The 24,037-nt window shown below is 39.1% G+C and overlaps 2 protein-coding genes across 2 annotated transcripts; both read left to right on the top strand.

The window, feature by feature from the left end:
- The first annotated feature begins 6,036 nt into the window (after positions 1-6,036).
- Positions 6,037-10,480, top strand: LOC104930803 (tiggy-winkle hedgehog protein). Its single transcript, XM_010745682.1, has 3 exons — positions 6,037-6,339; positions 7,693-7,954; positions 9,807-10,480. The coding sequence occupies exons 1-3, from the start codon at positions 6,037-6,039 to the stop codon at positions 10,478-10,480; spliced, it is 1,239 nt and encodes a 412-aa protein (XP_010743984.1).
- Positions 10,481-16,956: 6,476 nt separating this feature from the next.
- Positions 16,957-18,181, top strand: LOC109141978 (protein NLRC3). Its single transcript, XM_019274251.2, has 2 exons — positions 16,957-17,034; positions 17,755-18,181. Exon 2 carries the CDS (start codon positions 17,758-17,760, stop codon positions 18,118-18,120), a length of 363 nt encoding a protein of 120 aa, XP_019129796.1. The 5' UTR covers positions 16,957-17,034; positions 17,755-17,757; the 3' UTR covers positions 18,121-18,181.
- Positions 18,182-24,037: the final 5,856 nt, after the last annotated feature.

Raw genomic sequence — 24,037 nt, 5'->3', positions numbered from 1 at the left:
TTCACCAACACAGCTCGTCTGTTAACAGAGCTCAGTTCTGTCACACTTTTGTCTTGTGTTTTTCTTCTTTCATTTCCTTCCACTCTTTTCATCTCCCAATCTCCCTCCTGTCTTTTCACCTTTGTGTCTCCTCCCAGGTGTTGCCATGGTGACAGACAGTTTGATCTGACCACAAATGTGGTGATGGATGAAAATAGACCTTAACGCACACACACACACACACACACACACACACACACACACACTGATGAGAGTTCTGCGACTGTAGCTCTGTTAATTACATCACTGAACAGGATGTAAACCATGTGAAGTTATCAGTGGAATGTGGCAGGCAGAAAAGATGAACTTTCCTAAGCATCAAGCAAAACAAAAGACTCAAGAAGACAAAACCTGAAATAAGATGATGTGGTCCTGAAGCTTCACAACGTCAAATAAATGTTCACGCATTCATGAACGAGTCAAACGAATGAGGATCTGATGAACATAACCACACATAATATAAATTAACTAAAAAAGAAGGCAAGTCATTTTATTGACTTTAAACAGACCTGTGTAATCAGTACCAATCAAATCCATCAAAATATAAGATGCAGAGTGACTAAAAGACCTGACCTATTTCATAGTTCAAACATTAATCATCATCAATCATGTAATCCCTTTAATCCCTTTGTGGTCCCACTTCATATACCTACGGCATGAGTTGGACTGCAGTGTGAAGGAAAAGTAGCCCACAACTGCTCAGCATATATGGGAACTCAACATAACTGTTGGAAAATCATTCCAGCTGTCGAACTTTTTACATAGCAGTGTCAGATCATCGTTTTGTTTTGTTTTTTCAATAGTGACCAGCAATGATTTATAACAGGTTTAGAAAGAAACAGCAGACTGAACATATCCTTCTGGTTTAATGCACATGTCAAACTCAGTTCTGGAACTTTTGTCCACAATGTCCTGCACTACAATCACCAGCAACATTTTGATTTCTAGGAATCTAGCCATGTAAACAGTATTTTGACAAGTCACTACAAACTTTCTCATCTGCCTTGCAAATTCATTTTCACTTTTCATATAGGCCTCCCAGTGATTGAGTTTGATGCCCCTGGTCTGATGGCAACGCTCAGTACACCTGCAGGGAGTAGCGTTCCTTTTCAACAGTGTGGCAAAAAGTGAAGATGTGCTCGATGGAATTCTGATGTCTCACGTCAACAGTTATTGTTGGCTCGGCTATACATGAACATATAGAACATATGGGCTATATATGAACATTTGAGCTTAACTGTTCAGCTGCTGGATTATCATATATTTAATCTATTTGCAAAAACCAAACCCAACGCAAAGCAATAGGTCCACTTGACACCATCGAAATATTTTTTATCTCAATCTCCTAATTTGAATCCTTCCATTCTTCAGAGAGAAGTGGAACGTTTAACTGCTCCAAATACATGTCATGTCATCTTCCAAGGTTTGTATGGGTTACTTTAACATGTAAAGTCGTATGAATGAAGTGTACACACTAATATCTGTAAGCATTACCATGACGACCGATAACTAACTCAGCTAATTAAAAGCTGATAAACTCTCACGGGTGTATATTCGTCATGTCAGTGCCATGTTGGTGTATGCACCGAGGTCAGCATCCATTCAATGACCAGACACACACTTGGTCTCTCAGGACTGAGGGAGCTCAGCTAGAGGCTGCTCCTAAAGCCAAGCCAGTTTAAATCACATCAGAAATTCTTACAAGACAAATTCTTACAAGGCAAATATTCAATCTTGCAAATTGCCCTTCTACAAACTCACACACACGCAGACACACACACGACACACATACACACAAATACACAATACATCCTCTTTGGTCTCTCTTTCGCTCCACATCATGTATTGATCAGTCTTCATTAGAAGGTTATTTTCAGAGCGTTTGAGTTGAAGTCAGATCATTTCTAGTATTTTTTCCTCATTCAATAATATTATTGATAGCATTTAATAAAGATGACCTGTTCTGTTGGACACTGTTAGAAAGAAATAACATGACAGAGTGTAACATTGTCACATAATAGCTGCAGGGTGTCCTGTCCTGTAAGCAGAAGACCAAAGGTCTTGTAGCTTGTCTGTAGTGTTTTCAGTGCACACTGAATGCTTGAATATTTTTAGACAAACGTAAGAATAGATGTCGCTGTTCATTGCATCCTCAGACTCGGGGTCTTCATGGTGTTGCTGCATGCAGACAGGTGTTTGAAGATTTCAAGAAGATTTTAGACAGTTACATGATCCACCAAGCATGTTGTTTGAAAATACTGAAATCTGGAGAAACTCTGGCACTTTCATTTGGTATACTTGAAATTAAATTTTTCAAAGCATCCATTGAGCTTCATTAAGGACTGCATTCGGGGTTCTGTATTAAGAGCTCTAATGAGGACTCTATTGAAGACTATATTAAGTGCTTTATTAAGTACTTCTCCTTCTTGCTGATTCCAAATTATGGAGCACTTTGGTTATTTCCTTGCCTGCATTGGTTTAGTAATTCGTTATGCATTGCAATGGGAGTGATGAGTGGCATATTATATTAAGCGATGCTTAGGATATGAAGTTTAACCGAAGATACTACAATTAAAGGGACACAGGACTCAAACCCAGCTTGTACCCATGTCTTATAAAGTCCAGTACACATGTTGTCTATCTTATGCTGTAGGTGGTCCTATTCTTGTGTCGAAGCTCCACAAAAGCAGCTATTTGATCACATTCGCTGCCTGGATTGGTGCATCACAACATTCGTCACTAATCTTGGCATGACACTCTGTAACGTAATGGAAACAATATCCATTGATTTATAACTCACATCAGATAAACAGCTCATTTACAGTATCAGACATAGGTAATTCAGGTAGCTGCTTGGCTGCTATGGATCTTGATATCGCCCATCAATGACAGGAATTGACTGGACAGTCTACCTAAGTGCAACCACACCAAAATGGAATACAGTCAAACACTCTGAGCCAGGGATGGATCTATCATGGTCAAACAATAACACATTTGATATAGTTTTATATTTATAAAGCAGCTATATTTATAGTGACAGCTATCACTATCACAACTATATAAAACTTAGTTCCTCAGTATTTCACATTGACCTAGGCCCCAAACTGGCTGTTCCTACTGAAAAGTACTAACCAGTCTGATTCCTTACTTAAGACTCTTAACATAGTTTGAGGATCAGGATTATGAGAAATGCTTATTCTAATTCCAGCATTTTAACAGTTCATGCCTGCAGCCTCTGTTGCTAATTGAGCCAACATACAAAGAGACACAGTCCAATGATAGCTCAATTTTCTTGTAAAGAAATGATTGCTCACTTGAAATAACTTTTTTTGTTGAAATACTTTTATTTTTCCTACAAAGTTAAAAAAAAACCTATATGTTGTAGTATCTACACTGTCCAGTTCCATGCACTGGGCCACACAGTGTAAACAGTGTAAACAAAAGAGCACACATATATATCTATATATATTAATATATATATCTATATATATATATATATATATATATATATATATTATATCTATATAATTTATATATATATAAGGAAAATCAAACAAGACCAAAAAAGAGAGTGGATATTAGACTTACATAAATCAGGTTGCCAGAAATGCCTCCACATGAATGCTAATTTCTGCTAATTCAATGTGACTTTATGAATTTTTGGACACCAAATGGAGTTGTAGCTATCTTAGATTGTGGCTACAGAGGACATTGTCCTCCCAAGAAGGGTGTCAGCATTATTTGTTTCAGCCAGGACCCTAAAACATTATCTGTTTATGTTGTAGTAACAAAGCCATTTAGATGGTGTAGTAATGAGTGGAAGGAGCAAAGGAGGAAGTCAGGTGATGTTATTATAGAGAGATTAAGTCTGCATAGAGAGGTCAGGGAGGGTGGATGGGTTACCAAAACCTTGGACTTTAATTCAGAGTTGTGTGTCATTCTGGAAGGCATGGACAAACCTTGGATTTTGTAATTGTAATTGAGTAGCTCTTGTAGTAGAGCAGGTGTTCTCGCCAGAAAATGAGGTCATATCTACGTGACTATGAGTCACTGAGAGGGCCGACTGTTGTTTGTGCCTATGCACCAAAAAGCAGTTCAGAGTATCCGGCCTTCTAAGGGTCTCTGGGTTTGGTCCTGGAAAGGGACTTTATATTTCTACTCAGCACTCACTTGGGCGAGCCTGGCCGGGTCTTTTAACTTCCACCCGAGTTTGGGGACATGAAATTCGCTATTCAGAGTTGTTTTCAGAAGGCCACTGGTGCCTGCCTCTCACTGGTGGACACCAATTGGTGGTTGTTGGCCTAGAGGTTTTCAAAAGCACCAGATTGTAGTATAGGTTAATCTTAATGCATCTATCTGACCCTCACTGACAGGTGCATGATGGGTCTGGCTAACATGCTCATGGCCCACACCATAGTGGGTGTGTGTGATGTGGGTCACTTCACATGATCACCAACTAAAAATGAACTAAAATTTAAACTTTGAATGCTTTAAACTTATATTTGATTCTCAAAAAAGTACAGAGAAAGTATATGCACACACACACACACACACACACACACACACACACACACAGAATTGACAGAGTAAAGGTGATTTATTACCTTTATGATGGTACGATTTGTTGTCATCATGTTTGTTAGATCTCAGTGTTAGAGTAAGTTTTGGTGAGTAACACTGAATGTTAATATCAGTTTTCAGATTTATTCATATATTTGAATTAATTATAATGAGTTCACGTTCTGCTGATGAGTATTTTACTCAATACTAATAAACCATGTTTAAATGTCTTACATAACTCACTGAGATTATGCAAATACAGAAATGACAGCTTAATGACTTTTTTAAAATCTTTTTTGTGCATTTATTTATTTATATGTGCATTTTTATTAAAGGGCACATGAACTGTGTTTTCACTATGTGTTTGAATCAGAAACTTGACTGAATGTTTATTCATTAGAACAGCCATGTATTTGTAAGTAACAATGAAGTCCTTTAAAATGTTTAAATTGTTTAATGTGAAAGGAAAAACACAGTGACCTTACTGATCTTCATTGGTGTTCATCATAAGAATGCATTTTACAAAATGGCTGCAACAGGGATTCAAAACAGATGTTGTCAGCCATGGTTGAATACATTATTGAATTAAAATACAATGAATTATTATAATGATTCTAATGAATTATAATTTATTTTTAATTCCCTGATAGTCAGTGACTTTAACTAAAAGCTACCTATGAAATCATTTCTGATTCCTGAAAGGATTTTTTCTTTATACATCAGCACAACATTATTTACCACTTCCTCATCAAGCTCAGGGGGCATCGGGCAGAAAGGTCACAGCTGGGGTTCAAACCAGGAACCTTCTTACTGTGAGGTGACAGTGCTTATTTTATATTTTATTGACATCTTGTTTTTTTGTGTGTATTTTCATCATATATTTGATAATTATGTATTCATTGTTTAATTTTAAATGGTAGAGACCGGAAAATACAACACATGACCTCTGTGAATGTGGGGACAAGCAGGCCTGAGTTGCTTTTAATTCTATAATATTAAAAAAAACAAAAATTGTCTCAAGAAGGTGTAACTGTCCAAACAACTTTAAAAAAATATTTATAAAGTGTAACCCTGTGTTTCCCAGTGTAATATTTTGCCCCCAGTGTAGACTTTAAATGCTGGGGACAGAAAAGTCCATAGAATTAGACTTTTGAGTCTTCTGCAGTTGCTGTTTAGGGAACTCATAATCTGTGTGTTGATCTGTGTAATGAGAAAAAGTGGGTGACACACACACACACACACACACACACACACTCACACACACACACAGAGAGAGAGAGAGAGAGAGAGAGAGAGAGAGAGAGAGAGAGACCTACAGCAGTTATAGCACCTGCAGTACACACCACAGTTGTAGTGGAAACATAGTTAAAAGAAAAGATAAAGCAGATCCATCCACAGCAGCATCGCCTGCTCCGGCATCCTCCAGGTGAATCAAAGATGGTCCTGATGCGAGTGATGATGCTGTCGGTGTCCCTCTGCCTGCTGCTGCTGGCGTCCGTCGGCTCAGGTTGTGGACCGGGCAGGGGATACGGGAAGCGGAGGCACCCCAAGAAGCTGACACCCCTGTCTCTGAAACAGTTTATTCCCAACGTGGCAGAGAAGACCCTGGGAGCCAGCGGCAAGTATGAAGGCAAGATCACCCGCAACTCGGAGAGGTTCAAGGACCTGACTCCAAACTACAACCCCGACATCATATTTAAAGATGAGGAGAAGACCAACGCAGACCGGCTCATGACACAAGTAGGACACAATAATTCAGTCTGTGTCAGTTTGTCGGAATTTATTTTGTCATGATAATATAGATCACTTGGCCGACAGTCGGATCTGAAGCAGCACGAGAGCGCATCGGTCTCCTTCTTGCCGGTGAACCGTGGTGCCTGTACATTTTCAGTTGGCTCCAGCCGACCATGATAAATGAACTGTCAATAAACTGAGTGAGCGACACTGAACCGTTCCGCAGCTATGAGAGAATTCTGAATGTTGAATGGGAAACAGTAAGTTTGCAGGTGTCTGCTGCGCGTTTAGAGGAGCGATGTGTTTTGTTCTGCTATTTTATTCACATTATAAAAATATAAAAACGTTGTCCATAACTTTTCACCTCTTACTCAGCCTCATTAGCTGTATTAAGACTTGCCAGCTGATTACGATTGGACTCATCTACAGCTACGTGGCAACTTGTTTGTGCAGTCACAATTAAGACAGTGCAGTGAGAGGTGTGTGCAGCTCCCAATAGGTCAGTGCTATCAATATCTGCAAACAGAAAGCTAGCATAGTAGGAATGAAGAGGCTTTGTGCTGCTGTTCTCTTAACCTTGTAACTATGGGCATACTGTTGTAAGTTCTATTTGGTTTGATGCAGTTTTTGTAGTTTTCAAAGCTTGTAACTATTCCATCTTAGTGTTTGATTTCCATAGGTATATATTTCCTTTGTTCCAGATCATGTCTGCTCCTGCTACTTCTCGTCATGAACAACCCTGACTCCTTTTGCTTTATTTGTGGTAGTTTCACCATTCCAAGTCAGAGGGCAAACATCAGTGCATTTGTCAAACAAGCATATTTTGCATATTTTAAAGTAAAACTCTGTGATCAAGACAAGCCATGGGCCCCTCACAAAGTGTGCAAGCAGTGTGTGGAGAGTTTATGGATGTGGACCACAGGAACACGTGTAAAGTTGGCATTTGGTATCCCCGTGGTTTGGCAAGAGCAAAAAGATCATTGCACAGACTGTTACTTTGGTTTAGTGAAAACAAGCACATATCTGTTAAGTACAGTATTTTTCATATTTTAAGAAAACGGGGATACGAGATACTCTAGATCACTTTTCATATATCACATGGTCAATATGGTACTGGGTACACAATATTACACATTTTGCAATCCCTTAAGTTGATGATGTTGATGAGTTATGAGTCCCTTATAAGTTATTAGATGGTCAAAACTATGAAAATATCACTGAAATTGTGACAAACTCTAATGCTCATTTAACAATTTAAAAGAATGACGTTGAAGTGATACTGTCACAGTATAATTCCATTTTTAAAAAGTGAATATGTGATAAATGTCTGATCTAAATCTAAGGTCTCTCCTTTTTTAGAGGTGTAAGGACAAGCTGAACTCTCTGGCCATTTCAGTCATGAATCAGTGGCCCGGGGTTAAACTTCGGGTCACAGAAGGCTGGGATGAGGACGGCCATCATTCTGAGGAGTCTTTGCACTATGAGGGCCGAGCGGTGGACATCACCACCTCAGACCGGGATAAGAGCAAGTACGGCATGCTGTCCAGGCTGGCTGTGGAGGCAGGCTTCGACTGGGTCTACTATGAGTCCAAAGCTCACATCCACTGCTCTGTGAAAGCAGGTGGGTGATCTGTGATGTCATGACTTAATGCCCTTTTACACAAAGTGCAATTTTGAATGTGATATAAAAACACATCACTGATTGAAAAAAATCCCATAGAAGGCTGAAAGCGTTTATTTTATGTTCTCCTTGATCAATTTTCTTCTGGTTTAGTCCACAATGACACAGGTTCATCTATAACAGCTACATGTTTCTACATCGACAATGGTGTATCACCTTATCATTAACATCTGGTGCAGTTTGATAAAACCCATAAGATCCAACCTACTATCCTAGGCGTAAAGGTCTTATCAGACTATTCCACACTGTATAAATTGGTTAGTATGCTTTTCTTTCTTCTCCTTGTTGGATCCTCAAACAGCATCTTCAAAAACCTCTTCTTCAGCACCTTTCTGACATCAAGTGACTGGCCGTAAACCTGGACAATCACTGCCTTAAGCGGGCAAGAATGTTGGTATGAAAATTACAAACATTTTCTGACGCAGCCTCCTCTGACATCAGATATCATTCCTTACACAACTAAATCACTTTTTGTCTTCAAGGAAATAGTTTCTTAAATGTGCATCATCCCCATGTGAAAGATCATTCGGTTGTGTGGGACAGTTATGAACACTTTTGTCTTCTGACGTAGGCATGCTGTATGAAAGGACATAAATGTCAACCAAGTGGTGGGATGAGAGGAAAAGTCAAGAGATCACTACATCAGAGGGATTCATTATCTGGGAAGAATAAATGTCTGAAATTATGTGCCAAGCTATCTGAAATAGTCTGAAATATTTCCCTGCATAATTGAAAACGTTGAGAAAATGCTGGACTGCCTGGCTAACACACTGGCATTGTCATCAATTTCCCATAATGGGCATGGCTGATGTCACAATGCAGGACTCGTATCTCTCAAATGTATTTAAGGAAGTTCATCATCATTTTGTCCTCATGTGGTAGGAAACTTTATTGAAATATTCAAGAGACTGTTATAAATTAGCATCAAATTAGATGTAAATACTTTTGATGCATGCTATTTACTTGTGCCCTGTGACTTGTTCAGGGTGTACCCACATCTTGGGAAGTCAGCTGGGATAGGCTCCAGCTATGTATGTATGTAATTACTTGTAACACAGTTTGTGTATAAGGATCTTTAGTGCATCAACTTTAATGCATGAAACCCTGACCTTTTACCCACTTCCTACCTGCGTTGCTCCAAAACAGACGGTGATTTGTTTTCTGTCTCAGCCTGGTCTTGGTTCTTCTAGTTTTATTTTCATCTAAAGTTCTACCAAATCCAACCAATTTTAGCCTTCGTCTAATATATTAAGAATTTTATCCACAATCAGCGACTTATCAGATCCTCAATGTTTGCTCTGAGAGAGAGGGTGTAATATTATAGAATGTCCATTATGGAGTCAACTGTACTGCCTGATCCAGGACTGGAACAGATAACCTGCACCTCCACTGTTCATATGGAACCAGCCCCCTCCATTAAAAGACTGTTGGGAGCTTGTTGGGCACTTTTTAATCTACAGCCCCCTAAAACTTATCTCTGGTTCTATTCAGGAGTTCCGTTATCTTCTAGCTTCCATCTGCAGCTTCCACCATGTCGACAGTTTCTTCCTGTATTCTCAGTACCAACTCTGCTGACAGCTTTCATAAGGCATTCACCACTCAATCCCCGCCCCCTTCAAGTATGCACAGTTAGAACACATGCATACACTTTTGCTATTAAACATGGTCTGACTACACTTTGTATAAACTTTGTTTTGATCACACGCCATCTTATGGTAATCTGCTAATTGAACCAATTTATAGTTTTTATTAAATGTATTTCTGAATTCTAATAAGTGGTATGACCTTACAGAAAACTCTGTGGCAGCCAAATCTGGTGGTTGTTTCCGTGGTTCGTCCATGGTGATCCTGGCAGATGGGAGGACTAAACCACTAGAGGAGCTCCAGGTTGGGAACAAGGTGCTGGCAGCTGACCGACAAGGAAATCTTGTTCCCAGTGACTTTCTTATGTTCATGGACCAGGACCGGCAGATTACACGAGAATTCCATGTCCTGGAGACTGACGAGCCACGCCGCAGACTGACGCTGACTCCAACTCACCTTGTCTTTGTTATGAACAACAACAGTACCAACAGCAGTGACATTAGAGCTGTGTTCGCCAGTAATGTAAAACTAGGACAGTGGCTTCTTGCTGTTGGGGATGACCGGTCAGACCATCTCATTCCTACAAGAGTGACAAAAATTTCTGTGGAGCATTATGAAGGGTCTTATGCACCTGTCACATGTCACGGAACCATCATAATCGACCAGGTTTTGGCATCCTGCTATGCAGTGGTTGAGGATCATGACCTTGCACACTGGGTTTTTGCACCAGTACGACTATGGCACTCATTCTTGTCACTGGTTGGGATGGTGAAGGAGCTCAGTAGTATTCATCAAGCGGATGGGGTTCACTGGTATCCAGAGCTCCTCTACCATATGGGAGGTTGGCTTTTGGACAGCAGCTCTTTTCACCCACAAAGCTGAGATATACTGTAGCTGTATGCTTTAATGGACTGTACGTTCACAGTGGAGTAAATAATCATGTTTTTGGCCCAATCCTTTCCCAAGGCTAAACATTTAAATAATAGAATTTTTGGGTGTGTCTGCGAAGCCCGTAGAATCCTGTGCAAGACGTATTACTTTTGACACTCTTTCGCAAACACTCTTTGAGCACAAATAATTTAACTTTTTATTTTACCATCATTCTTCTCATCAGTATTCTTTGTTTTCAGTTTGGCTAACCATGGTTTTGTTTATTACCTGTTAATACACTGTCTAAATGTTAGCGTCCTTTTACTTTCATTGAGTGAGTGATGTCACCATGTTCCCAGATATCAACAGTGACTTTGGGGAGAGAGGAAAGAGGCCAAAACTACAAAAATAACACCCAGGTTGAAAGTGGAATTACCATAGAAATAATCACACATTTAGTTTATTTGGGAAATCTTCTTTGTCGTTTCATTTGGTGTCAGATGAGAACATTTTCTCTTTCTGTGCACCCAATACATGTTCAATGATATGTGCAGAACCATAGCACAAAGACTTAAAACAGTGGGAGGTGCTAGCCTTGCTCCATTTAAAGTTGAATACCATGCTTTTCCAAGCAAACCTCAAATTTATGCTTTAGATACTTATATAATATTTATTTCTAAATAAATTATTAGACAGTGTGATTCAGGGGGTAGTTACTTATTATAGTAGCTTACTTATTATACAGTAGTTACAAGGGTGCTAATCCACCTCTATGCAGTTAGCTGTAGTAACTCTTGGCCAACAGCAGTTGCCTGCAGTAGCATACAGCATTTAAATGACTTGTTCTTGTTGGTCCTCACATTAACACTGTCTTGTATGTCCCGTGTCTCTGACTTTTTGCACATAGACTGCTGCGGTCCCTGTTAGTGAGATCAGTGAGCAGTCCAACGTTCTTCTTGATTTCTACTATTGTAAACATTTTAGCATTTAGTCCTATGCAAGAGAATTTGATAACATTGGAAACATTGTCAAATGGGCTGTTATAATATCAGCTACAGGTAATATACATGCCTTGAGTAGTATAGTATTGCTTATTTTGCTGCAGACTACACATATTTAATGTGTCTACGCATGCTGCATAGTAAAAGCAGCATGTCGGCAGAGAAACAGCCTGTTCCAGGTCAGTAATAAATCAAATCAATTTTATTTGTATAGCCCAAAATCACAAAGTACATTTGCCTCAGAGGGCTTTACAATCTGTACAGGGAGTGACACCCTCTGTCCTAATAGAATATTTTACTCAAGTAAAATACTCACTGTCTCACTGGGGAAGAATGAATGGCATTTAAAACTGTTTGAGGTTCCATGAAGGCATGCTAGTAATTTCCCACTGTTTCCAGTTTTTGTACTAAGCTAGGCCAAACACATCCTGAATCTGTCTCTGCTCTCCTGGAGTCTTCATTCAACAAAACATTAAGTATGCTGCACTAACAACACCCTGTAAAGTAGATGCCACCCTTCATGTCAACAGTACAGAGCCAGTGTCCAGAGTCCAGTTTGATCATTTAATTTGTCTGGGAAAAAAACAGGATCAAATTCAGTGGGATTTAGTAGTTTAAGGGCATAACGTAATTGAGACACGTATGTGGCCATTTAATCCCCATGTGATTGTTTGTCTGTCTGTCTGTCTGTCTGTCTGTCTGCCATAAACGGTATGTTGAAACCATAGATAGTTAGATAGTATAATGTCTGGGACAACTGGAATTTATCTTGTCAAAGACACTGGAACCCTTTTCAATGAACTGACACATCTCAAGTCTTTGAAAATAATATATATATAGTACACAGTTCTTATTCAATCATTTTTCTTTCTTTTGTTACATTTTACAATGTAGGTTAACACTGACATCAAAACTAAACTAAACTAAAAATCTACAATGTAATAAAACCAAAGAAAAACCACTGAACGAGAAGGTGTGACTGAACCTTTGACTGTTACTGTATATATATATATGTACATATATACACACATATACAGATACATATGAAAGCTTGTACTAAATTATATTTATTTATTTTCTTCTGTATTCCTGACAGAATGGTTGTTTATGGTCTCTCTGTGATATATGAATATGTTCATTTTCTCAAAGACAATGCTGAATGATTCATGTATTTAGTTCTGATGAATTCATGCAGAGTTAATGTGATTGTTATAACTGACTGTTAAGGCCAATTATATTTTCATGGATGGATATAAAGTATGACATTAATAAATTATATTTTTTATATTATATAGTAACCTAAGGAAACATTTGGCAATCATTGCTTCATTTGAATTTAGCCTCACAGGCAGACAGCCCACAGTTCAATCTCCCTAAATGTATTATATTACCAACTCAAGGGCTATAAAACATTGATACACATCAGCATATTTAATGCACTGTAAGATTATACTTATAAATATGTTGATTGCATTTGAGCAAATTTGGAACCCCAGCTGTTTCTGTAAGTCTATGGAGCGCAGAGTTATGCAGATTAGTTATGCAAACGTTAAGGTAAGCGGCTCCAGGAAGAAGTAATCTGCTCGAGACGTGCCTCACATGGAATTCTCCAGACCTGAGATTAGCTGCACTTAAACTGAACGTCCAACTTTCAGTAGCAGTTTATTTCCCGATCTGTGTCTGTAATGTTCATGACATGAAGATCGCTAGTTGCATATAGCAACACATGACAGGTCAGTTATGACCACTGTCTATACTAATGCAGATACATTTAAAGCTGAATTAATAAGTTTTAGGTTATTAGGTTATTTAAGGTCATTACTTTTAGCCACTTGAGGGCAGTATAAACTAGCTGTAACTACAACGCTGACGTATTTAGTCTTCATAAAGTTGCTGAGAAGGCACAGCCGGCTGTGCCTTTTTTGGGGCTGGGGCTGCATATTTTCCTTATAGTCCTTATATGTCAGCCTGTGATGAACCAGCCAGTCCAGGTTTTCCAGGGTGTGCCCGATGTCAGCTGGGAGTGACATGGGAGAAGTGGTCATGGAAAATTATTAAAAAGTTGTCACACTGTTGCTTATTAGGTATGTCTGCAAATATGGTGCAAAGCACAACTATTATTAATTATTTTTCACCACAAAAACTCTCAAGCACAACTACAATTTTTGGGTGTCACACACAAACAATACAGAAGCAAGGTTAACTACTGGCTTCAGTATGCTTTGAACAAACTTTGCAGATGTCAGTCTAAAACAGAATAATTCTGCTCTGACTGTAAAGTCGGACAGTTTTTGCTCGACCTAGTCAATTTATAAATGAAATGCTGAGGTGATTCTCCTCATTCACATATTTAAACATCAAAGTTGTTATAGTTTTGAAAATGAATAAATTAGACATTCCTATGTTCAGCAGGTCTCTCCACTCTCACAGTGAAACTATCTTACAGCTTTGGGGAGAATTGGGATAATGTGACACATGCACACTGTTTATTATGGTATTGAATATTCGGATTGTGTTCATTCCCAGCAGTCTTTTTTTCTTTGTTAAGAACTTTTTTTATTGAACCGTAGACATACAGCAGAATCAGTACATCTCTTTTTAAACATTTGGCAGCTGTGAGGCCGCTCAGTAACAGTTTGCGCTGTTTTTCACTTATATGCATTTGGGAATAGTTAAGGAGAAGTAAGATTGGGGCACATGTTATGACGGTACGCAGTAATTCAGACAAAACTTTGGACACCTGGCCCCAAAATGCCTGAACAGAGGGACATTCCCACATCATGTGTCTGTAACATCCTATTGCATCAAGTTGGCACATAGTACAGTTTGGGCTTGGTATCAGTTTCATTCGAAACCTAGTGACAGGTGTATAGTAGAGTCTGTGACACACTGAATAAGTTGGTGATTTTAGTTCTTGGAGGAGAGAAAGATGTTCTCTCATACATTGTTCGAGGAAATATCGTCATCTTTCAGATTAAAGTCTCTCTGCCATGCTCTAAGCATCGATAGAGTCTCTTGTTGTCCAGGCAGTTTGGAATAGACCATCGATACAAAGCCCCTGCAGGGGAGGGAGTTTATCCAGTCTATCAGAGGGTGCATGGGAAGCTTATCCGTCAGTGGCACACCATGTACTTTAAGTGCTGATCTTATTTGCAAATAATCAAAAAAAGAAGAGTCCTGTAGATCAAAGCGATCCTGGAAGCTAAGCATGCCCCTGCCATCATACAGGTCCCCTATAGTCTTAATACCTTTCAAAGACCACGGTTTGAAGTCCAGTGGCTTATTACCAATCTGTACATTCATGTTGTGCCATAGAGGGACATCATTATGCTACTTCAAGTTCCCCTTCAGGTCAGCAGTCTAATTTATAATCTGTTATAATACAATTTAAGTGTACATTAGGACTTTACATAGTTTATTTCACACTTAATTTATGAACTCAAATGTTCTTATTCTCCATTTTTAGTACACACATACAGTACATGAATAAGTACTGACACAAATACATAAAATAATAAGTTAATGTTGTAATTTACAATTACCTATATTTCTGACACCTGCCCACACATGCCCACCCTGGTCATTTCCTTGACATATCAATGCAACTAGCTACAGAGCAAATATTTGCATCATTATCATTTATACCCGGCAGATAAATCACATATCAAGTTCCAATTGAAATACAAACACTTTGTAGTCAATAATGAAGGACTACTTCCACACGTAACAAGACTATGCACCTGACAACGGCCTGCAAACTGAGGCACACACACACACACACACACACACACACACACACACACACACACACACACACATGTACACCTGAATTCGTGTTAATGGAGAAAGAAGGAGCTACAGGTGATCCAGGTTCAAAGGGCAGGGAGTGAACCTGTGTTCAGTCACTTTGTTCAGACTTCATTTTGAGTTGACAGAGCAGACGGAGGAAAACTGAAGGCTGAGACAGGGTGAGTGTTAATCCAACATTTATATGATTTCACTGTCAAAGTCTCTGAGTCAGTTTTCTCTTTGTGGACTGTAGAGGAAAGAAATGTCTCAATGAACTCAACAGACTGATTCATCTGTCGACACAAAGTGTGTGTGCATGTTTATGTGTTCATGTTTACCCTCTCAGACTGCCTGAAGTCCAGAAGATGATCGACTGTGTGAGGGAAGAGGATCCAGCTGTCTGTTTATGAAGAGAGACTGGTCCAAAGATCTTCATCCAGAGTTCAGTAATGAACCTGGACCCTCAGACACACAGTAAGAGAACTGATACTACCTCATTTATATGACTCATTACCTCTGCCCAATCATTTCAGTTCAAAATACTTTATTTATTCCTCAGTTCAAGGCACGAGTACACAAAGAGTATTAAATAGTCAATAATGAAGAATACAAATATGACATATGTTAGAAGACATACACAAGTATTATCATAAGGTCAAAGTGCAGGTTTATTTATCAGTCCTATACAAGTCTAATGGTCTCTGGAATAAAAGCAGACTTTCTCCTTAAAGTCTTCACTGAGAACACATGTAAAGTTGTCTAAAATCTGACAGACTTGTTGGAGTTTGCAGAGTTCAGTCCAACAGACAGAGAGCAGAGCCTCCAGGATCCAGCTGTCTGTCTATGAAGAGTGACCGGTCCAGACGTAATCCTCCAGACTTCAATAATGAACCTGGACCTCTTAGACACAAAATAAAATACTGTTTTTACTGTAAACTGACCTGATGAAGATTATACATAGAGGATGAAGACAAACTGCTCAAAGATTTATATTCATGATGTAGAACCTTTAGTGCAGATACTCTTTCAAACTAAAATGGATCTTAGAAAGTGAAACAGTGAAGGACATCACCAGCTCTCTTTAATGGAAGGCTTTTACTGTGAAAGAGCTGCAGGAAATGCTGAGTTTGTATAAATAACAAGCTACGGGCAGATCACTAAATGTTTAACTAGACAGACAGACAGGAAAAGCTGTTAATTAATGTCCATGAAAGCATGTGAGTTGAAATAAAAGGAACAATCTTCTTCATTTCAAACAGAAAAGTAACAACACTTTTACTCTTCTCTGTGAACATCTGAGCTTCCAGACAGTGTCCTCCAAATCTTGATATGTTTCACCAACAATCAACAAATTATTTGACTGATAAAGAAATGTCTTCACAGAGAGAGGAAGAGGAGTCATGTTCCTGTGGAGGAGCAGCCGTCCTGCTGTGTTTGGTGTCAGGACGTCCTGAAGGATCCGGTCTCTACCAGCTGTGGACACTGGTTCTGCAGACACTGCATCACCTCATACTGGTCTGCTTCATCAGGAGACTCCTCCTGTCCCCAGTGTGGAGAAAGATCCAGAACAATACCTGGACTGCAGACAGCCAGTCAGACCAGCACTGTACAAAATAAGACTGCCCATCTTTAAAATGTAACCTGCTGCATTTCATCACAATACGTTTATTTGGAGACGCAGAGGCTTACTTAGAAGAGTACTTCAGGAGCAGAGTCAGTGATGAAGATCTGTCCAGCAGAATCATCTCACACATCAAGACCTCCAGGAGCCGCCACATCATGTGTTACGCCGTTTCGCCCCAGCATATTGTTTGTGTGTAGTGTCTGTCCCATAGGTAAATACAGGTGTGCGGTTGCCGGTTCCCGGTTGGCCCCAACTGGAGGAGGCAGGGTCAATATCGACACGCGTCCGTGAGTCGTGCTGGGCCGGGAATGGTGCGGCATCCTTCCCGTACCGCCAATGAGAGGGCCCAGCAATCAGCATCACGGCCATTTAAACTGAAGCCGTCTGAGCATCGGGGCGGCTTGTCTTTGTCTGTAGTGTTTGTGAGCTCGCCTCGGCATTACTAATTGTGAACGTTAACTCGTGTTGTTTGAGGAGGTTTGTTTTGTGTTGAATTACTGGGACTGGGAAGGGTTTAGTTTATGATTTACTGATTGAGAATACTTTTGTTAGGCTCATTAGTTCAGGGGTGCTCTTTTTGATGTGTATTTTGTTATTTAGCATCAGATCTAGCTGAGGTTTTTGTGAGGTTTTTGTTTCTTGTTTTGGTTTTCAACATAGAATAGTATAGGCTCTGTTTAGAGTGTTGTTTGTTGTGTTTGTTCTTTTTTCTTTTTGTTCTTTTAAACAGCACTCGCTCGCCCTTTCTTCCCTTTTGCCTCACCTCCTTTTGTTAAATGATTTGAACTTTCATTTAATAAAACTCCTTTGTTTATTAAACACAACATCTTGGTTTTATGTTACTGCCTCATACCCCTATATCTGGTCGTAACATCATGTGTCTGATCCCAGTCTTCTGCTGGATCACTGCTACAGTTCTGGACCACATGTTGACCACAGACCACAGAGGAGAGCTGCCTAAGACCCTGACTGACATGTACTCACACTTCCTGCTGGTTCAGACAAAGAGGAAGAAGAAGAAGTACGATGAAGGACATGAAACGAGTCCACATGAGCTGATGGAGGCTGACAGGGAGGTTCTTCTGAAACTGGGGAAGCTGGTGTTTGAACAGCTGGAGAAAGGAAACATCATGTTCTACCAAGAAGACCTGGAGCAGTGTGGTCTGGATGTCACAGAGGCCTCGGTGTACCCAGGAGTTTGTACACAGATCTTCAAAAGAGAGAGTGTGATCTTTTAGAAAACAGTCTACTGCTTTGTTCATCTGAGCGTTCAGGAGTTTCTGGCTGCAGTCTACATGTTCCACAACAAGAAGACAGAGGTACTGAAGGACTTATATACAAAGTGACTCAAAACCATAGATCTCTCAGTATTTTGGAAATGATGACCTATCTCTGGATGTGTTCCTGGAGAAATCCCTTCAAAGTGAAAATGGTCATCTGGACCTGGTTGTTTCTTCCTTCATGGCCTCTCTCTGGAGTCCAACCAGAGACTCTTAGGGGGACTGTCCGACAAAAAGCTGTCAGATAAATGTAGTGCAGTAAAAAGTGTCATAAATGGAAATACTCAAGTAAAGTACAGATACCTTCAATTTGTACTTAAGTAGAGTATTAAGTAAATGTATTTACCGTAGTTACTTTCCACCACTGAAGGTCATATAGGACTGTGCCCTCCAACATCTGCAAACAACTGATGCAGATGTTTTAGCAGTCTGTGGTGGCCAGCGTCCTCTTCTACGCTGTGGTGTGCTGGGGAGGAAGCAGCAAGAAGAGGGACGCCGTCCGACTGGATAGACTGGTGAGGAGGGCTGGCTCAGTGGTGGGCACAGAGCTGGACTCTCTGGTGACTGTGGCAGAGAGAAGGACCCTGGACAACTGTTGTCCATACTGGACAACACCCACCACCCTCTGCACAACACGATCAGGCAGAGGAGTGTGTTCAGTGGCAGACTGCTGTCTCAATCCTGCCTGTAGAACATCCAGACTGTACAACATCTCTCAGCCAGGACAGGAGGACACACAGGGAAAGAAACTATTGACAATCTCTTGCACTGACTGCTGCACACTCTGTTATTGTCACTTTTGACTAATTTGCACTACCTCTGCTAATTCTGTGATCTTCATTCAGTGTCTACAACCTCTGTTAATTCTATATACTGTAGTTTTTATCACTATTTGTAGGTCGCTTTATTATGAAAGCCTTTAAGTTTGTCAGGCTTTAGTAACTGCTCAGGCCTTCATACAGGCATCATACAGGCTCTCCCAGGCCTAATTCATTTAAATCAGAAGTTTACTTCAGAAGTTAGATATTAGTGCTGGAGAGGACTTGTAGCTCAGAAGGATTATAACTCACATATAATAGACCAAAAGCAGGGTGGGCTGGTTATAAGTCAATCATGTTTCTGTCACCATAGCAAAATGTTTGTTGAGGTTTCAGTATCTGTGTCAGGGGTCTACAGATCTCCATCTGCTGACACAAGTTCTATGGACATATGTGAAGAAGTGCTAACTCCCTCACTGTTTGCTATATACATTTTTATCGCTTACAATTAAACAATGGTTTGTTTGTCACCTGGTTCCAATCCTCTGTGCTTCTGGGCATGGGAGTAAAGAGAGAGCACACCTCTATAAGTACCCTTTTATGGAGACTAAAAGGAAGTGGGGTTTTGTTTTGATTGGAAGGTGGAATGGGTGGAAATATTTCAGTTAATTAAATTAAATTGTTCATGTTGTACATTTCATAGATTAATTCTGAATGTACTGTATTTTTGGTTTTATATTGCAGAATTTAATATGTATTTGTTGGGACAATCAAATCAAGAAAATTATGTTTTTTTTTGTTAATCATGTCTGTTGTCCTTTTCCCAGATCTACTCTGATAGGCTGATTTGAACTGGATTTGAACATATATATGTTGAGAATGATTTTTGGGTTGGTTAGTAGTTTTTTTGTGGAATGCCATGAGCAGAGCAGCACCTCGTTTGTCTTTGTTAAAAGACCTTCTTTGTTTAATACAAGAATAAAAGTCAACCTGTTTTTCGGCACACCTCCTGTCCAGCGTGATGTTTTTGTGATCCTGCATCTCTCTTTACAATAACATAATAGCAGTTCTACTCTCAATCTCAAGAAGGGTACATGACCTCACCTCTTCACAGCTCATCACAGAACACACTCCAGGTCTACTGTAATTGATCTCATCTTGGGAGTTCAGTGTTTCATACAGCTTTTGAGTCAATCTGACTCACTGATACACTGAAACAAGTCCACTATTTTTTACTTTCTATAAGTATAATTCTCATAGATACAGAAATCTGCAAAATATTGTCATTAAACTGTAAAATATTAAAGATTTTCTCAGTTGCTAGAACACTATTTCTGAAACCTTGATCTATTTTCTTAAAACATTAAACACAAAACCTCATCTTCAAGAACTATTTACAAAACCTCCGACTCATGCAACTTGCATGCAACTTTCACCTTAAAACTGTTTTACCTGTGCTCAAAATCAAACACTGCTCTCAAATCATAAACACAGCGATCAAAATAATATACCCTATCAAGCAGAACATTGTTCAAAACATGCAGTTCTCAGGGAGAAGTACATTTTTAATATTTAAACAAATTTCATATTTTTATATCATGAATAAAAACATGTTCTATCATAGTAGCTCGAAATTGATCAGAAATTACTACTCTGCTTCGCTCTTTGCAGTTTTTGTTCTTCCTCCTTGTACCCCTGTTTCTACAGTACTGTACCCTGCATCTCACAAACTTGTCCTACTGTATGTCTCTGTGATACTGTAATTCTTCTTCTCTGTTGATATCAACCTGCAACCAGTCAAAATCTATCGAGCAGTCAGTACTGTAAACAAATCTATCGAGCAGTCAGTACTGTAAACAAATGGAAAGCACAATGTTCAGCTGCATGTTGGGTAGTACAGTAAATCTGCAATCACAAAAATACAGCAGTATACTGAACCTGTTCTCTTCTCTGAATGTTCTTACGATGGTGGACACAGAAAATCAGCTCAGATTGTGATGCACTCTAAGTCCTGCTTCCTTCCTTGTCAGTCCATGGACAAGAACATGCTCTATGGTTGTTGCTTGAATTTCATTGGATATTTCCACTCTTTGTCTTCCTCTTCCTCCTCGTCCTCCATCTCACATACGCACTCGTCCTCTCACATAGTTTCTTCTATTTATTCTCAAACTTTCACTTTCCCACCTTCAACAACCTGTTTGCTCTCTGATCTGGCTCATATTGGTGGTGTCACATCATTTGAAACAAGTGAAATCAATTTTGAGTGGTTGTGTTTAATCAATGACATGTGTGCTCTATTTGTATTTACACATTTGGATGATGTGCATTAGAGTGCAGAATGTGTTTAGAGTTTTGCTGAAAAGTCTAAGTGAGATCTGCCCATTGTGTTTTACCATGTGAAATGGTTTAAGATGACAACAGACTGCACAATTAGCTAAATGAGTTCAGGCAACTGAGAACTTTGTTCAGCCGATGGGCTTTTTAACATTTGAGAAAAACTGTAAAATACTGCTGACATCTAGACAATGACCGCTTTGCTCTGAATACTTTAGGTATAAATACTTCTGTACTTTGCCTTCAACAGAAAATACCACTGCCACTACTACCACTGTGAAGAACATGGAAGGACATCTGTGATGTGATTCAACAACAGACGGAGAGCAGATCTGACTTCAGCTGTTAGTTCGTTGGTTTGGACGGCAGGTGGTGCTGCATCAACAATCAGCATCAGACAGACAGACAGACAGCACATGGGGAGACAAACTGAGTTCAAACCTGTGACATGGACACAACTAAAAGACATCAACAGTATCAAGTTTAGTCCTTTATTTCTACTGGTGCAAAGTCAACAAGAGCATTTACTCAAGTACTGTACTTCAGTACTTTACATTTATTTAATGATACTTTATACATCCTGTGTGTGTATATATAGAATATAGAATTATATTTACAGACAAAACAAAACAAAGTAGAAAAATTATGTGAATATGTTTCAGAAAAATATTTATACATACATAAATATATAATACATGTACATATACGAATAATAAATATAATTAATTTGATGAAACATTCACAGTATTTCTGATTTGAGTTACAAATATACTGATTTCCATTTAATTCTTCTTTTACTGCTTTACTTAGACACAGTGTTGTTGTGCTGCCCCCTGGAGGCAAAATTCTGTAACTACAGACAAGTGACAACACAAAACTGATGTACTGTATTTGATTTATGATTTAAATTATTACAAGACGTCAAACTGTACAGAAACATGTCAGACAATTCAGACAGACAAAGGGGCTTCTTAAAATCAGATATATGATATGATATAAAGAGTTGTAACTCAAACCACCAGGACACACTTGTTGCTCTTTCTGTTCGTTTCAAAAGAGGTGTGAGTGTTCTTCTGGATGCTCGTCAAAGAAAAGACAAATGACAACATATCAAATCTATTCTTCAAATTTTCTTCAAATAAGTAGTGGAAAATAAATTCTTACATTGAGAAATGAACAAAGACACATGTAAACACTGAGAAACACCCGTCAGACTCCGGACCGCTCCCTCTGCATCTGACTCGCTGTCCCTCAGGTATGTTCTACAGACAGATGGAGTTACAGTTTGATGAATTAACTGAAAACGAATGAAATTTGTAGATAAAAAAATAGATAAAAATTGTTTATGTTTAGTAAGTTAAGTTTAGTTTTGTCTGAGAACAGTTGGATTATTACTTTGAGGATGACACCATCAGCCCTGCTCCCTTTACATCAGCAGAGGATCTGTGTCAAGTCAGTCAAAGCACTGAGCTCGCCGTCTTGTTTCTTTTGGAGCATTTAGTGCCCTCTTATGTCTGCTCAGTGAATTACACCAGACATTATACAGTCATGTACATTTAAAGCTGTGGTCATTTTAACACGGTTGAATTTCTCTTTCACCAAATTAAAAGCAGCCAAGAGCAGAACCAGTGGTGCCAGAAGAACGGGAATGTGGGTTGTTACAGAAGCAGGAGCACAAAGAAAAATCATTTATGAATCATACAATTATAAAAACAAACAAATGTATAATTAAAGAAACTTTTATACTGTATATTCACCACACATGTGTTTCATTTAACTTAGAACAATCAGAGAGTCAGATGTAAAAAATCAGGTTATGATAGTGATGATGTCAAACATACTGTACACTGTTGAATGAGAGAATGTCAACCAGTGGAGATACCAGCATATGTAATCAATTCTGAAATACAGAGGAAGCCAGTTCAAACATCAGAGTTTTTTTTTTTTTTTTCCCAAGATACATGCACGTGAGACTGAAACTATAGAATGACTGTTCTGAGTGCAGGCCCAATTTGGAGGAATTGGGGATTGTGCATATTTCAGTCTTAAAACAAGGTGTGCTTAAGACCTTTAAGTGTGGAAATGGAATGAGCTCAAGGTGTTATCTTAGTTTCTGAAGATGAAAGCTAGTTGAGCCAGTCACTAAGCAGTGAAAATGTAGATAGAGGACATGACCCACAGAGTGTCTGCTTTGCTCGGGTGAGAGTGGAAGTTTAAAAAGTAAGTTTAAAAGTTAGTTGAGAGATAGAGAATGATGTCGTCTGTCAGAGAGAGAGAGAGAGAGAGAGAGAGAGAGAGAGAGAGAGAGAAATATAGATCCATACATTTGTTTTTCCCACCTTACTGTAAAACAGAATACACTGTCTCTAGAAAGTCAGATCAGAATCAGTAATTGCACCCAAGTGTCTGCAGCAGTGTTGCCCTTAGCTTCAGTTGGCAGCGGCCTGCAGCTATCCAGTCTGAAAGTTCAGAAAGTTTCTGTGAATCTGGTTATTCTATTTTCCAGCGCCTCACCCAAAAGAGGCCTTGGCTAAAATACTAACTGGTAAATTTGTTTGACAACACCACCTTGGGACTATCAGCCAAAGATTTACTGTTCCGTATTGGATTTATTTCATCATGGATATTTCAAGAGTATCTTACAATGGGTCCCCACCCAGGCAAGCCCACGCAGATTAAAATCAGAGATGTGCTTATAAAAAATTAATATATATTTTATAGACAACAAAGTTCAAAACTAAACAAATCAATTAAATCATAAATAAAACATTGACTTGGCAAAG

This window comes from Larimichthys crocea, chromosome II, assembly GCF_000972845.2.
Source record: "Larimichthys crocea isolate SSNF chromosome II, L_crocea_2.0, whole genome shotgun sequence".
Taxonomy (NCBI): domain Eukaryota; kingdom Metazoa; phylum Chordata; class Actinopteri; family Sciaenidae; genus Larimichthys; species Larimichthys crocea.
This window is presented reverse-complemented; position numbering and strand designations above follow the sequence as displayed.

Excerpts from the sequence above, each read along its gene's own strand:
- LOC109141978 (XM_019274251.2), top strand. The coding sequence starts at position 17,758 with ATGTGTCTGATCCCAGTCTTCTGCTGGATCACTGCTACAGTTCTGGAC.
- LOC104930803 (XM_010745682.1), top strand. The coding sequence starts at position 6,037 with ATGGTCCTGATGCGAGTGATGATGCTGTCGGTGTCCCTCTGCCTGCTG. Across the intron at positions 6,340-7,692 it reads CAGACCGGCTCATGACACAA|AGGTGTAAGGACAAGCTGAA; the intron begins GTAGGACACAAT and ends CTCCTTTTTTAG. Across the intron at positions 7,955-9,806 it reads CCACTGCTCTGTGAAAGCAG|AAAACTCTGTGGCAGCCAAA; the intron begins GTGGGTGATCTG and ends ATGACCTTACAG.